Here is a 13,199-nt window from a genome sequence, read left to right on the forward strand (position 1 = left end):
GGGTCTGATTGGAGCTGGAAGGCAGACCTGGGATTTCCAACCTTGTTCTGGTGGGTGCTGCTGTTGGCATTGCTGTTAAAATCTGCCTCAGAGCCTTTGCAGCAACAGCTTTGCATTGCTGTTTTGATGTTTAGCTTTCCCCCCTAGAACTGAAGGGGTTCTGATTCTCTGCTGCTTTTTGGTGGGTTCTGCTATGTTGTGGCCGAAGTTGAGATTTGGATTCCTGGAAGATAGAAGGCTGCTCTGCTCTTGGGTCTTAGGAGAATTTTGTTGTTCTGACTGGTCTAGTCCCCTTAAGGTCTTTAAAATACTCATGTGCTGTCACTGTAACCACCAGTAACCTTATATTGCAATTTACTGTATTAAAAAAATTTCCCCAGTACTTTATGTAATGTGAACATTTCAAGTGGAGTTGAAAAAACTATACCATGAACAACCATTTTGCCCATAGGTACATCGCCCAATTGATACTTTGCCTTGTCTATATCTGGCAAATGAGATTTAAGGGTTAAGTTGGAATAGTTATAAGAAAACAGTAATCACATAGGGTATTTTGACCTAATTGTTACTGAAAAAATTCTGATAATCTGTTTAAGAAAAATATTTGGTACTGTAAATGCCAAATTTTATAGTCTTGTTCTTTTCTGAGTTATTTTTTTGGTACTGGGTATTGAACCCAGGGGTTCTTTATCACGGATCTATATCTCCACTACTTTAAATTGTTTTCTTATTTCTGATACAGTCTAGATAAGTTGCCCAGGTTGTTCTCAAACTTGTGACCTTTCTGCCTCAGCTTCCTGAGTTGCTGGGATTATGTGTGCACTGCACCTCCTAGTTCCCGCTTGCATTTTTGTTTTTGCTTTAAGATGTCCCCTACTTTGCTTTTTTTTTTTTTTTTGCTTCCCAGCAAACCCTCGGGTGCTTTACCATTGAGCTACACCCACAGAGCTATTTTTAAATTCCATTTTGATTGGGGGTGGGGTACTGGGGGTTAAAATCCAGGGGTGCTTAACCACTGAGCAACATCCCCAGCCCTTTATATTTTATATTTGAGACCAGGATTTTCTGAGTTGCTTAGGATCTCCCTATGAGGCTGAGGCTGGCTTTGAGCTTTCAATCCTCCTGCCTCAGCTTCCTGAGCTGCTGGGATTACAGGTATATGCCACTGTGTGTTAGTTGGCAGTGATAACCATCTAGCTAGTGTTGAGGCAGGGCAGTGTTGTGCTGGTTTGATAGATGGGCACTGGGGCATTTGAAGGCAGATGGTAAAGTTACACTAGTAAGTGTAGTCCAGGGCCTTTCCCTTTTTCTGTCTGGGGAATGTATGGGAGGTCTTTTGCTGTTTCCTGCTGTTCCCCTGAGAGCAGTAGAGCCATGAAGGGGTGTTTCTTAGGGCAGGGACAGTGTGTTCCTGTGAGCCCTTCAGCCTTGCCCAATGCCTGGCCTGGGAATGCAGTAAGGGGGGAGGTAGCTGAAGCTTCCCAAGCGCGCCTGTGTCCAGGGAAACAGATACAGAAAGCCTTTTTAGCTGCTGGTCAAGTGGCCACCAGCCTCTGCTCAGGGCTCAGTCACCTGTTTGTTTCATTCAGTCTATAATTAGATGATTTCACAGCTTTTTTTCTTTATCTAGAAGGGTCTTTGGGCCCAGGTCTTGAACCAGTTCCCAGACTAGGCCCAGACTGACAAGCTAGTGTCTGATGAACAGAAGTTCTCCCTGTGGGTCAGTAGGTACAGAGGTGATCTTCCTGTCCCCCTCACAGGTCTTACCCTCATGAGCCACCCAACTTTGGCAGTCTTGTCAGTGACCACACATTTTTAATTGCAGGAGTTGTTCTAACAATCTGTTAAAACATGGTGGATTACTATGAAGTTCTAGGCGTGCAGAGACATGCCTCACCCGAGGATATCAAAAAGGCGTAAGTAGATTTATTTCTGAAATGATATGTAAGATAATGTGTAAGCATACATTGGTAAGTGGATAGTATAACTGTTACTTATTAAAATGGCTTTTTTTATTTTTCTTTTGTGATGTTGGGATTGTAACTCAGAACCTCACATGCTAGGCATGTGCTCTGCCACTGCACTATAACCCTAATTCTAAAATGGCTTTTAATGTAATATATCATCAATGAATGCCACAGTTTATTTAATTAATTTTTTTTATATTGGATTAAGCCCAGGTGTGATGTTAAAACCCCCCAACTCCTCCCCACCTTTTTTAAAAAAAATATTTTTCAGATGGGGTCTTGTTAAGGTTGCTTAGAGCATCATTAAGTTGCTGAGGCTGGCCTTGAACTTGGAGTCTTCCTGCCTCAGTCTTCTGAGTTTCTGGGATTACAAGAATATACCACTGTACCTGGCTAGTTCATGCAATTTTAATACATAAACAATACAGATGATCATTTGAATTAGATGGCCTTACAGTTTACTTATCAGTAAGGTTGTCTAGTTATTGTTCCTTTGCTTTGGGACTGAATTCCTTATATGCCTGAAGTAGGTTAAAATTGAGAGGCCCCAGGACAAATGGTGCATGCCTGTAATCCCAGTGATTTAAGAGATTGACTTTGAGGCCATCCTCTGCAATTTGGTGAGACCCTGCCTCAAACAGTAGAAATGACTGGCGATAGAGCTCAGGTTGGGGGACTCTCGGGTTAAGTCTCTAATACTACACCTTGCTCCTTGATTTTTCTTTTTTTTTTTCTTTCCTTTTTTTGGACTGAGAATGTGAAAATCTCTCAAACCCTTTGCATTGGACTCAGCGGTGCTGTTGACTGTCACTCTTACGCACCCCTTTCAGGCAGGGTAGGGGCCAGACCTGAAGCCTAACCCATGCCCCTGTTATATTCCTGCTGACCCTCATGAGTGCTAAGAACTCCTTCACTGCCCACTGTGCCTGTGTCTGTGCAAACGGGGCGAGTCCCAGGTTGCATATGGCTCCAAAGGACTCTGGATCCATTCAGTTCATTGAGGTGTTAACTGAGAACAAGACTTTCAAACAACTTTAAAAAAACTCTTCAATATATGATGAAGTCTAAACTTCTAAATGGGAAAAGGGTCCCCCCCCCTTCATTTGGAGCAGAAATAGTCCTTTCAAAACATTGAGCTTGGCACATACCTGTAATCCCAGCGGCTGGGGAGGCTGAGGCAGGAGGATCACGAGTTCAAAGCCAGCCTCAACAAAAACGAGGCGCTAAGTAGCTCTGTGAAACTCTGTCTTTAAATAAATAAAATATAAAATAGGGCTGGGGATGTAGCTCAGTGGCCAAGTGCCCCTGAGTTCAAGCCCTGATATACAGCACCTCCCTCCCCCATCAAAAGAAAAAAAAAAGTTGAATTAGGGATGGGAATGTAACCTAGTTGTAGAGAAGATGCTTGGCATGCCTAAGTCCTTTGGTTCTATCCACAGAAGTGCTTCAAACCAGTCAACCAGTTAGGTTAAGATAGCTGTCAGTGTCTCCTGTTTCAGACCCAGCCAAGAGGCTAGCTGGTCGGCACAGCCCACTGAGGAGAGACCAGGCTGGCCTGGGTACTGTCACTTTGGAGTGTGAGTATCTTGCACATCCTGGATGGGAGGCTGTGGGGTTTTACGCTAGGTCTACACTGTTCTTATATTTGTTTTAGTTAATAGCCACTTTTACAGAGAGACAGAACAGTGGAACAGAGAGATAGTTGAATTCCTTCTTCCCTCCCCCTCCCCCGGGGATTGATCTCAGGGGGACTGAACTCAAGGTGACTGAACCATAGAGTCACATCCCCACCCTTGTTTTGTATTTTACTTAGAGTCAGGGTCTCACTGAATTCCTCAAGTGTCTTGCTGAGGCTGGCTTTGAACTCCATCCCCTGCCCCCGCCTCCCAAGCCACTGGGATTACAGGCGTGCGCCACCGTGCCTCGCAATACTTTTGAATAATATTTTTGAATAAACGTGTAGTAATTTTATTTACTGATGGAATCACATGCCTGGCGTACTAGCATTGGAGAGCAGATTGATTTTGCTAAGTACATGCAGGTTGATTTAAACGTAACTTTAGAAACAGGCGGTTACCTTTGAAAGCAACAAATTTTCCCTATTAAGTTGCATAAATATTAGCTTTTTCACATGAGCAAAATGATAACCACGGGGTGGCTGTTAGCTTTGCTGCGTGTATTGATAGTTTCTATTTGAGGACTAAGGGGGTGTGGCTGCTATCTCCCCAGCCCCCCTTTTTGTACCTGGTTGAGCCCAGGTGTGCTTAACCATTGAGCAACATCCCCAGCCCTTTTTTATTTTGAGACAGGGTCTTCCTAAGTTGCTTAGGACCTCACTAAGCAGCTGAGGCTGGGTTTGAACTTTTGATCCTCCTGCTTTCGCCTCCCAAGCTGCTGGGTTTACAGGTTGGCACCATTGGACTCAGCTTCCCCTGCATTTGAATCACAGGCCAGGGTTTTCTCCTTTGATACTGACCTGCTGGTATACAGGTTAGACAACTCTGGAGGTTGGTATTACAAATAACTTGTTGCTTTTTTTGGGGGCGTGGGGGGGGGAAGGTTGTTGTTGTTGTTTGTATTTTGTTTTGGGGAAAGAACCCAGAAGCGAATCTCCAGGCCTTTTTTTCCTTAAAGATTTTTTTTTTTTCTCATTGTAGATGGATCAATACCTTTATTTTATTTATTTAACTAAAAAAACTTTTTTAGTTGTAGTTGAACACAATACCTTTATTTTATTTATTATGTGGTGCTGAGGATTGAACTCAGTGCCTCTCTTGTACTAGGTTAGCGCTCTACCAGTGAACCACAACCCCAGCCCATATTTTATTTATTTCTGCATGGTGCTGAGGATCAAACCCAGTGCTTCACTCATGCTAGGCAGGTGCTCTGCCAATGAACTACGACCCCAGTCCCTCCCAGGACTTTTTATCTTAATATTTATTCATTCATTCATTTTTTTGGTGCTGGGAATTGAACCTAGAGCTGTTTACTCACTGATCCATATCCCCAGCCCTTTTTATTTTTCTAACTTGAGATGAGGTCTGGCTTAGTTGCCTAGGGCCTTGCTAACTTGGTGAGGCTGACCTTAATCTCTGGATTGTCCTGCCTCAGCCTCGTGAGTTGGCTAAGGTTCTAGGCATGTGCCACTGTGTTTGGCTAAATTATGTTAGTTTTAAAAGCTCACTTGTTTTATGGACTTTGGACATATGTGATAAATATTCTGCTCTTTTCCCAAGATACCGGAAACTTGCACTAAAGTGGCATCCAGATAAAAATCCTGAGAATAAAGAAGAAGCAGAGAGAAAATTCAAACAAGTAGCTGAGGCGTATGAGGTGTTATCAGATGGTGAGTAATGCTGAATTTCAGGGGAGGGCTCTGAGTGGGTGAAGTAGAACTGGGAATGGAGAGGCAGTGAAGCCTTCCTCTGGCCTAGCAGGATGTGGACACACATCCTGTCACCAGGTGGATTTTGAGACCACTGAGAATGTTTCTTTCTGGTGAAGCTTGGAACGTACCCAGTTAGCCAAAAGTGTTGAGGAGCACTCAGGATGACTTTGGTAAAACAGTAGGAATGCCCTGGCTTGGAGGAGCTGAGGAAGACATTGGGCTTGGGGTTGGGTTGCAGGGCTTTGTTTTGTTTTGTATTTTGGCAGTACTCAAGATTGAGCCCAGGAATACTCTACCACTGAGCTGCATCCCCAACCATTTTTATCTTCCATTGAGATAAGGTCTCCCTAAGTTGCTGAGGTTGGCCTCAAACTTATGATCTTCTTGCCTCAGCCTCCCACATGGCTAAGATAACAGGCATGTGCCACCTTGCCCAGCTTGCAGGGCCCTGCTTCGGTCACTGCATGTGGTTGTGCTTGCCCCTGCTGTCCTCTCATCCTCATTGCCTTACTTGGAAGTATACCATGTTAATGGAGTAAGTTCTACTGCTTGAGTGGACTTTCAGTAAAGAAGGAAGGGAACATACAGCTCAGAATGAAACATCAAAACCTCTGTGTTTTCTCCACCCTAGTTCTAGAGCATAGGTATTGAATGGCAGAAACATTGGCTTAGTTTTGTGACTAGGTCAAAGGTCAGTTATTGGTGAGATGGTTTCAGTGATTCATGGTGAAGGCAAGACTGCAGGGGCCTGGTGGGAATGGTGACAGAGACTGGAATCTACTACCCACACTCTGGGTAAGGCAGAGGCAGAGGAGGTTAGCAGGGTAGGGACTGATTAACTGACCACAGGAAATGGGCCAAAGCCTCACGTGTTCTGTGTGTGGTCAGGTGACAGTTGGCTGTTTGAGAAAGGAGCCCAGTGTGACCTTCTCAGCAGTCACCAGCATACTGCCTCCTTGCTGCATCAACGCTGCTCATAAGCGATGAGTCTCAGATACCTTGCTTATCAAAACACAGCGTTGATATGGAAAACTTTGAAATGTGGCATTTATTTTTTTTTTAAATACTTATTTTTTAGTTGTAGGTGGACACACACTATATTTCAATTTGATGTGGTGCTGAGGATCGAACCCAGTGGCTCATGTATGCTAGGCGAGCACTCTACCACTGAGCCACAACCCCGGCCCCTAAATGTGGCATNTCATGTATGCTAGGACGGGTTGATTGTAATGTATGCATGAACTCTAAGCAGTAAAGTAAAATGATGTAACGGAATAGACATTAATAATTTCTAAAGAACAGTGCTTAAAGAGTTTTCCTCATCTTCTCTCAGAACGGGGTATATATATATAAGGTCCTTCTCCTGCTCCTCTTGTCTTTTAAAGCAAGGGCAGACTTAAAATTCATGAAAAACTGAGACCTCATTTACAATTTGGGAAATGCCTTATTACTTGAATTTACCTTATTGATTGAATTTTGAGGATTTGAAAAGAACTTGGCCCTAATAATTCTGTTTTCAAATTTAAAGCTAAAAAACGGGACATCTATGACAAGTATGGCAAAGAAGGCTTAAATGGTGGAGGTGGAGGTATGTAAATGGATTTCCTCTCTAGAGACAAAGGTCTTGACAGTCATCCTCTGACTTGGAGTTCAGTTCAGTGTTTGAATTGTAAATTACTGAGTTTCTTGGTCAGCCTGTTTGCTAAATATAGATGAAGCCTGAGAAGTGGACTGAATTGGGTAGGGGAAGGAGAAATTGACAGCATTAAAAACAACAACAATAACAAGAAAAAACAAACCTATTAATCTTTGTTAGACCAGAAAGTCTATGTTGATATAATTTTATATACATAGGAAATTGTTCATTATTTTGTACTGTCATCCTGTGAGCTTATACTGTTAGACTAGTAATCAGTATTAGTAAGTAAATTTTCCATCAGGGTTTGAAGAGAAGATTACTGAAAAGCTAAAAAGTGTTTGTGGAAAGCCCCTGTGGTGGTCTGACAAGTGGTGCTCTCTGAACTCCTGCGCTGAGCCCATGTGTTCAAGCTGTAACAGTAGGAAAGTTGGGTGAATACAGTCTTGTTTCTCATAGATCTAAGTAATAAAATCAGCAGTGACATGCTGATCCCAGATTGGGAGCTGCTCAGAAGTAGTAATGAAGGAATTGCTGGTGGGACATTCTGAGCACAGAGTTTCAATAACAGTAGGACTCATTTTGAATTTCAAAGAACCCCAGATATATAAAATAGGTTCTTTTTTCTTTCTAGGTCATGATTCATATAATGTTTTACAAAAATATTTGCTTATAGGCACCAGAATTCTTATATACTAAAGCTATGCTATGTTTATGTAGGTGGAAGTCATTTTGACAGTCCATTTGAGTTTGGCTTCACATTCCGGAACCCAGATGATGTCTTCAGGGACTTTTTTGGTGGAAGGGACCCATTTTCCTTCGACTTCTTTGGTAAGTGAATTTCCTGTGGTGGTCAGTTGTGGTATGTGTGGTGTGTCCATGACATGGTGAGGGCTGGTGGTGACCTTGCTATGGGGTGCTGTGCCTGGGTTATTAACTTTTCTGTTTGAGCAGGAGCAGTCAGAACATATCTGCCCTCTTCAGAGATTTTGTTTTATTAACTTCTTGGAGAATAAAGATTTCTGTGTGGTTTTATTTTGCTTTTGCCCTCTCAGGCAAGGCAGTGGTGAGATTGGAAACGCTGTTTCCTCTATGGTGTTGGGGATGGAACCCAGGGCCTTGTAAAAACATGTACTCTACGCCTCAGCTACATGTCTAGCTCCCCTCTCAAACACCAGTTTCTGTAGGAATTTGTCATGGAATCTTCCTCTTGAAATCCTTAAGTGTCATGGACATTGTTTAGAGGACATTTGATTATGAACTTGCCTTCTTTTTTGTCTGGGAGTGTTATAATGGTTGAAGCCACAGTTTGTGAAGAAAGGACTTTTACTGGATCAAGGCAGCAGAGTGTCTTGGAGAGTAGTTTTGCTGAAGGAGACTGTTTGTTCACAACTGCTGGGTTGTAGGAAATATTTTTTTTTTGTCCTGGTGCCTGATCCCAGGTTTTGTGTTATGTCTAGGATATGAACTGCACATTAGGTATTCTTGTTAGCTGTCTGCTAGTAGAATTTCCATTCTAGTTTCTAAGCTTCCTGTGTTTGATGCTTGCCGGGTAACCTGGGAGGCCAGGGTTAAGTGTGCTGCCGCCGCCATTTCTGTCTTTTGTGCACTGGGCGGGTAAACACATCTTGTGCTTGCCTCCTTCATTGATTGGAGCACAGTTGAAGAGACTGAACACCACTGGCAGACCCCAGGAGGGAAGAAGGAAGAGCAGTTGTGTCTACCAGTAATAACAGGGAGACAAGTGGAGCCCCTGCTTGTCATGGGCATGAAGAGGAGCAGGTTGCCACTGGATCTGGTAGGTTGCCTTGGGCCTCTTGAAGATTACGTGATGCAGTCGAGGTGATCCGCAGTGGAGATTCATAGTGTCCTTGTTCTTTAATATGGCATGTCCTGACTCTGAGCATACCTTATTGCAGGAGGGAATAATAGTGAGTACCTTCCAGCATGCCCGTAGGCAAATGCAGCTGCTGAATCAAAGCAGAACATTCAGATTAGGGTCAGAGGAGAATACGTTGCCTTTACATAGAGGAAGAGTTGACTTTACTGCTGCCGTATGTATTGTGAGGGCTCCCTGTGAGGGCTCCCTATAAAGAGTACACGTCTGTAATGCTCAGAAAGCTTGGGATCTTTGAGCTTTTCTGGTTTTGAATTTTAGGTTACAAATCCTCAGCTGATAAGGGTTTGTTTAAATACTCCAAATCTGAAATACCTCTGGTCCCAAGCATTTCAATTAAAGGACACCATATAATAGGAAAGAGAACCACATTTATATCCATGTCACTTGACCCTAGTAGGCAAGAGATATTTCATGAAAGGAGGATTGACCCACTGGTTCTGCCTTGAATATCACATGTCACACCATAGGCTCCAGCAAGCTCCACTCTATTGGTTTTGCAGGCCAAGGCAGTGTTAGGGTTATAGTATATGTTCCCAAAGCCACAAGTCTCCTGGTGGCTAAGGAGGAAGAGACCTACATTTCTGACCCCTGGGTCTTGATTCAGGAGATGAAGCACCTTCTCAGAAGGCCAAGTTCCTTAAGTGATAATTTTATCTTACATGATTAAAAGTTCTTTTAAAGAGGAAAAGGTCCCCTAGTGACGAATTGTGCACCCAATGTTTTCCTTAAGAAAAATATTGATGCATTAGCCGCCTCATTAAAAATGACTTGAGATTTATGTGTGTAAACACACACATATATATTCCGCTCCCCCCCCTTCCCATGCTGGGGTTGAATCCAGGAGCTCTTGACCCTGAGCTCCATCCTTAGCCCTTGTTTGGTTTTTGAGTCAGGGTCTCACTGAGATGCCTCACTTTTGCTAGGGTGACCTTGAACTTGAGATCCTGAGTCCCTGGGATCACAGGTGTGTGCCACCCTGCCTGGCTCCTTGACTGTTTCTTTCTAAAGAAGATATAGGGCTTATAATTAGAAGTGAATGAGTAATTATTTTTACTAGTCGAAAATGATGCTAAGCTTACTAAAACTACTCTTAGGTGCTTGACTCCCCGGTGGCGGCTCAAGGTTTGACAGTAGGTGCTTCCCGGCAGTGATGCTTCTCCAATCCATTCTTGTAGGTGTTCTAGGGGACTTCCATTTTCAGGCTGTAAGGATTTACACACAGGAAAAGAAGCTGCACCATGGCTACTACGTGTATGAGGTGACTGTGCAGCCTCCTGGCGGTATGTGTGGTATAGAGCGGAGTGGTATACAGGGCTGGGACTTGGTCAACGTTTATCAGAATCCATGTCATTTTCACAACCCATTACAGAGTCCATTTATTGTAGCAAAGTATTTTTTAGTCTTAATTTTTCATATCACCTTTTTCCCTGTTTCTGTTTGGCTTTCAAAAGAAGTACTTTAAACTCCGTTGTCAGATACCTGGGTGCCCTGGCTCGTTCCTGTAATCCCGGCTGCTTGGGAGGCTAAAGAAAGGATTAGGAAGGTTTGAGGCCAACCCAGGCAACATAGTGAGAATCTAATGAAAAATCTGCCCAGTGTGCTCACAGGCAGACAAAGAGAGTTACTAGTGAGGACAGCCTGGATGACTTAGACCCTGTCTCAAAATCAAAATTAATTATTAGGGCCAGAGATTCAGTGATGGAGTGCTTACCTAACTAGCATGTGTGAGACCCTGTTTTCCATTCCCCAGGAACACTCCCCCCACCCCCCCGCAAAAATGAATAAATAAAAAATGATTTCAAAATCAAGGCCACCCAGGGCAATTTTATTTTTTTTTTAAATTGGGAATTGAACCCGAGGGTGGTTTACTACTTAGCCAGTCGTTTTTAGTTTGAGACAGACTCATCACTAAGTTGCTGACTTGGAGTCTCTTGCCAAGCCTCCTGAGTCATTGGGATTTCAGGCATGCTCCACCTTTCCTGGCTCAGCCTGGGCAAAGGAAAAGTTCTGTTTCAAGATGGTTTTGAGCTATACGTGCATTTGTCATGACAAGAGCACAGGACTCCTTGGGGGAACTTGAGATGGTCCAGGTTTTGGGGGTGGGCCTCAGAACCAGAGAACTGAGGAGCAGGGCAAAGGGTGGCCTAGGGTCCTGTGGGAACTGAACTACTTTTGACATCCTAAAGTTAGCAGATCTCCCAGGAAAGCTAAGAGAGGTGGATTCTGCCAGCAGCCCTGAAACAGTACTGGCTCGGAATATTTGAGGCTCCCAGTTCTGTTTAAATTTTTTCCACAATATAGAGCACATGCATATGGGCCCTTGACAAAATGTTAATTGGAAGCCAATTTGAATGAGGATGTTCCCTTCATTTGTCTTTCATCACAGGACACCAATGCTGTTCTTGGATGCCAAAGTCCTTGGTAATAGTAGGCCTTTTCTTTTGATACCAAGGATTGAACCCAGGGGTGCTTTACCAATGAGCACATTTCTAGTGCTTTTAATTTTTTATTTTGAGACAGGTTCTCCCTATTTGCTTTAATAAGACCTTGCTAAGTAGCTGAGGCTGGCTTCTGCCTTATGATCCTACTGCCTTAGCCTCCCAAGTCGTGGGATTACAGGTGTGTGCCTCTGTGCCCATGGACAGTAGGCCTTTTATTGATCCATTAGAATGATTGTTTGGAACATTGGGTATTAATTAACATTTTTATTTATATTCTTACTTCAGAAAGCCAAAGCAGAGTGGGAGGACTTTCCCAGAGAGCCTTGTCATGCTGGCACTCCCGTGTATCTTTCTCTATGAAGACTCTGGTCTTGCCAGCCTTGGTGAAGGAAACCCTTGTAGCAGTGGGGAACTTCCCGTGGGTAGAGCCAAGGGCAGCCCGCTGTTGGGGAGGAAGGAGCCTTGTGTTGAGGGTGAAAATAGCCTGACTTTACAGAGCCATGATCTCAATTTGGTGTAGTGAGTCAGTCGTTTTACTCCCTAGGGTTCGAGGAAGTGGCCAGTGAGGACCTGGAGCCTAGTGAAGAACTAGAGCAGCCCTGGTTTGAGGAGGCAGTGGAAGATTCTCCAAGTGACGAGAACAGTGAGGTTTTGGATGTGATATCCAGCGAGGAGCTGGACCTCTTTAGTGAAGAAGAGCCAAGTGAAGGCTGTAGCTGGGGCCAGGGCGAACTTCTCAGTGAGGAGTTGGACCTCATATCCAGCGAGGAGGAAGCCAGCCCTGGGGACACAGAGGAGTTCAGCGAGGAGTGCGAGGAGCTGCTGAGCGAGGAGGAGCAGTACAGTGGGCCAGAACTTGAGGCACTACTTGTTCAACAATAAATTGCAAAAGGAACTGCCCCGTCTCTGCTTTATAAGAAAGTTTAGTTTATTTTAAAGTTTATTCAGAGTGAGAAAATTTCTTCTATCACATTGGTAGTATACTTGGTCAGGTGACCTTTGCTACCTTGGAGATATGGTTAAAGAAGGGTGGGGTATTGAAGCACCGAGTTTCCAGGGGCTCCTGTAACAAAGTACCTCCAACTGAGTGGTTTAACAAACTTCCCCCTCATAGTGCTGGAGGTCAAGTCCAAGATGAGGCGTTAGCAGAGCCCATTCCTCCTGGAGGGGAGGGAGAAGCTGTCCCAGACTGATTCCAGTCCCCTGTGGCCCCATAGGGATGTTGGCTTGTTGGGTGCTTTTCTCCTGTGTCTGCTCATCCCACTCTGCAGCTACCTGTGTCCACGTTTCCTTTTTTTTTTTATATTGGAAAAAACAAAGTATATTTAGAATTAGACAGCTGGACTTTGTTTAGATGATCCCAATTTTATTGGCAACATCCAAAGCATCATAATCAGGAGCCAGTCGCACATATGCCTTTTTCTCTCCATCAGGCCTGATCAGGGTGTTAACCTTGGCCACATCAGTGTCATAGAGCTTCTTTACAGCTTGTTTGATCTGGTGTTTGTTTGCCTTGACATCCACAATAAACACAAGTGTGTTGTTGTCTTCAATCTTCTTCATGGCTGACTCAGTGGTCAGAGGGAATTTGATGATGGCATAGTGGTCAAGCTTGTTTCTCCTGGGGGCGCTCTTCCGAGGATATTTGGGCTGCTTCCGGAGCCGCAATGTCTTGGGTCGCCGGAAGGTAGGTGACGTGCGGATCTTCTTCTTTTTATGACTGTGGACACCCTTCAACACTGCTTTCTTGGCTTTCAAAGCTTTTGCTTTGGCTTCAGCTTTGGGAGGGGCAGGAGCTTCCTTCTTAGCTTTCGGCGCCATCTTGGTGAAAAGGCCCACGTTTCCTTTTGACAGTGGCACCAGTTGG

General features: G+C 44.0%; 2 protein-coding genes across 2 annotated transcripts in view; one reads left to right on the forward strand and one right to left on the reverse strand.

Moving 5' to 3' along the window:
* The first annotated feature begins 1,091 nt into the window (after positions 1–1,091).
* Dnajb6 (DnaJ heat shock protein family (Hsp40) member B6) overlaps positions 1,092–13,199 on the forward strand; it is a 44,630-nt gene continuing 32,522 nt past the window's right edge. Inside the window, exons 1-5 of the mRNA XM_015502356.2 lie at positions 1,092–1,155; positions 1,826–1,916; positions 5,204–5,313; positions 6,884–6,943; positions 7,712–7,822. Coding sequence (XP_015357842.1) covers positions 1,852–1,916; positions 5,204–5,313; positions 6,884–6,943; positions 7,712–7,822 — 346 coding nt within the window. The 5' untranslated portion in view covers positions 1,092–1,155; positions 1,826–1,851. The remainder of the gene's footprint in view (positions 1,156–1,825; positions 1,917–5,203; positions 5,314–6,883; positions 6,944–7,711; positions 7,823–13,199) is intronic.
* On the reverse strand, positions 12,638–13,169 carry LOC107156332 (60S ribosomal protein L23a-like). The gene has a single exon (XM_048785467.1). It carries the CDS (start codon positions 13,151–13,153, stop codon positions 12,683–12,685), a length of 471 nt encoding a protein of 156 aa, XP_048641424.1. The 5' UTR covers positions 13,154–13,169; the 3' UTR covers positions 12,638–12,682.

The sequence above is a fragment of the Marmota marmota genome, unplaced genomic scaffold, assembly GCF_001458135.2.
Source record: "Marmota marmota marmota unplaced genomic scaffold, marMar, whole genome shotgun sequence".
NCBI lineage: Eukaryota > Metazoa > Chordata > Mammalia > Rodentia > Sciuridae > Marmota > Marmota marmota.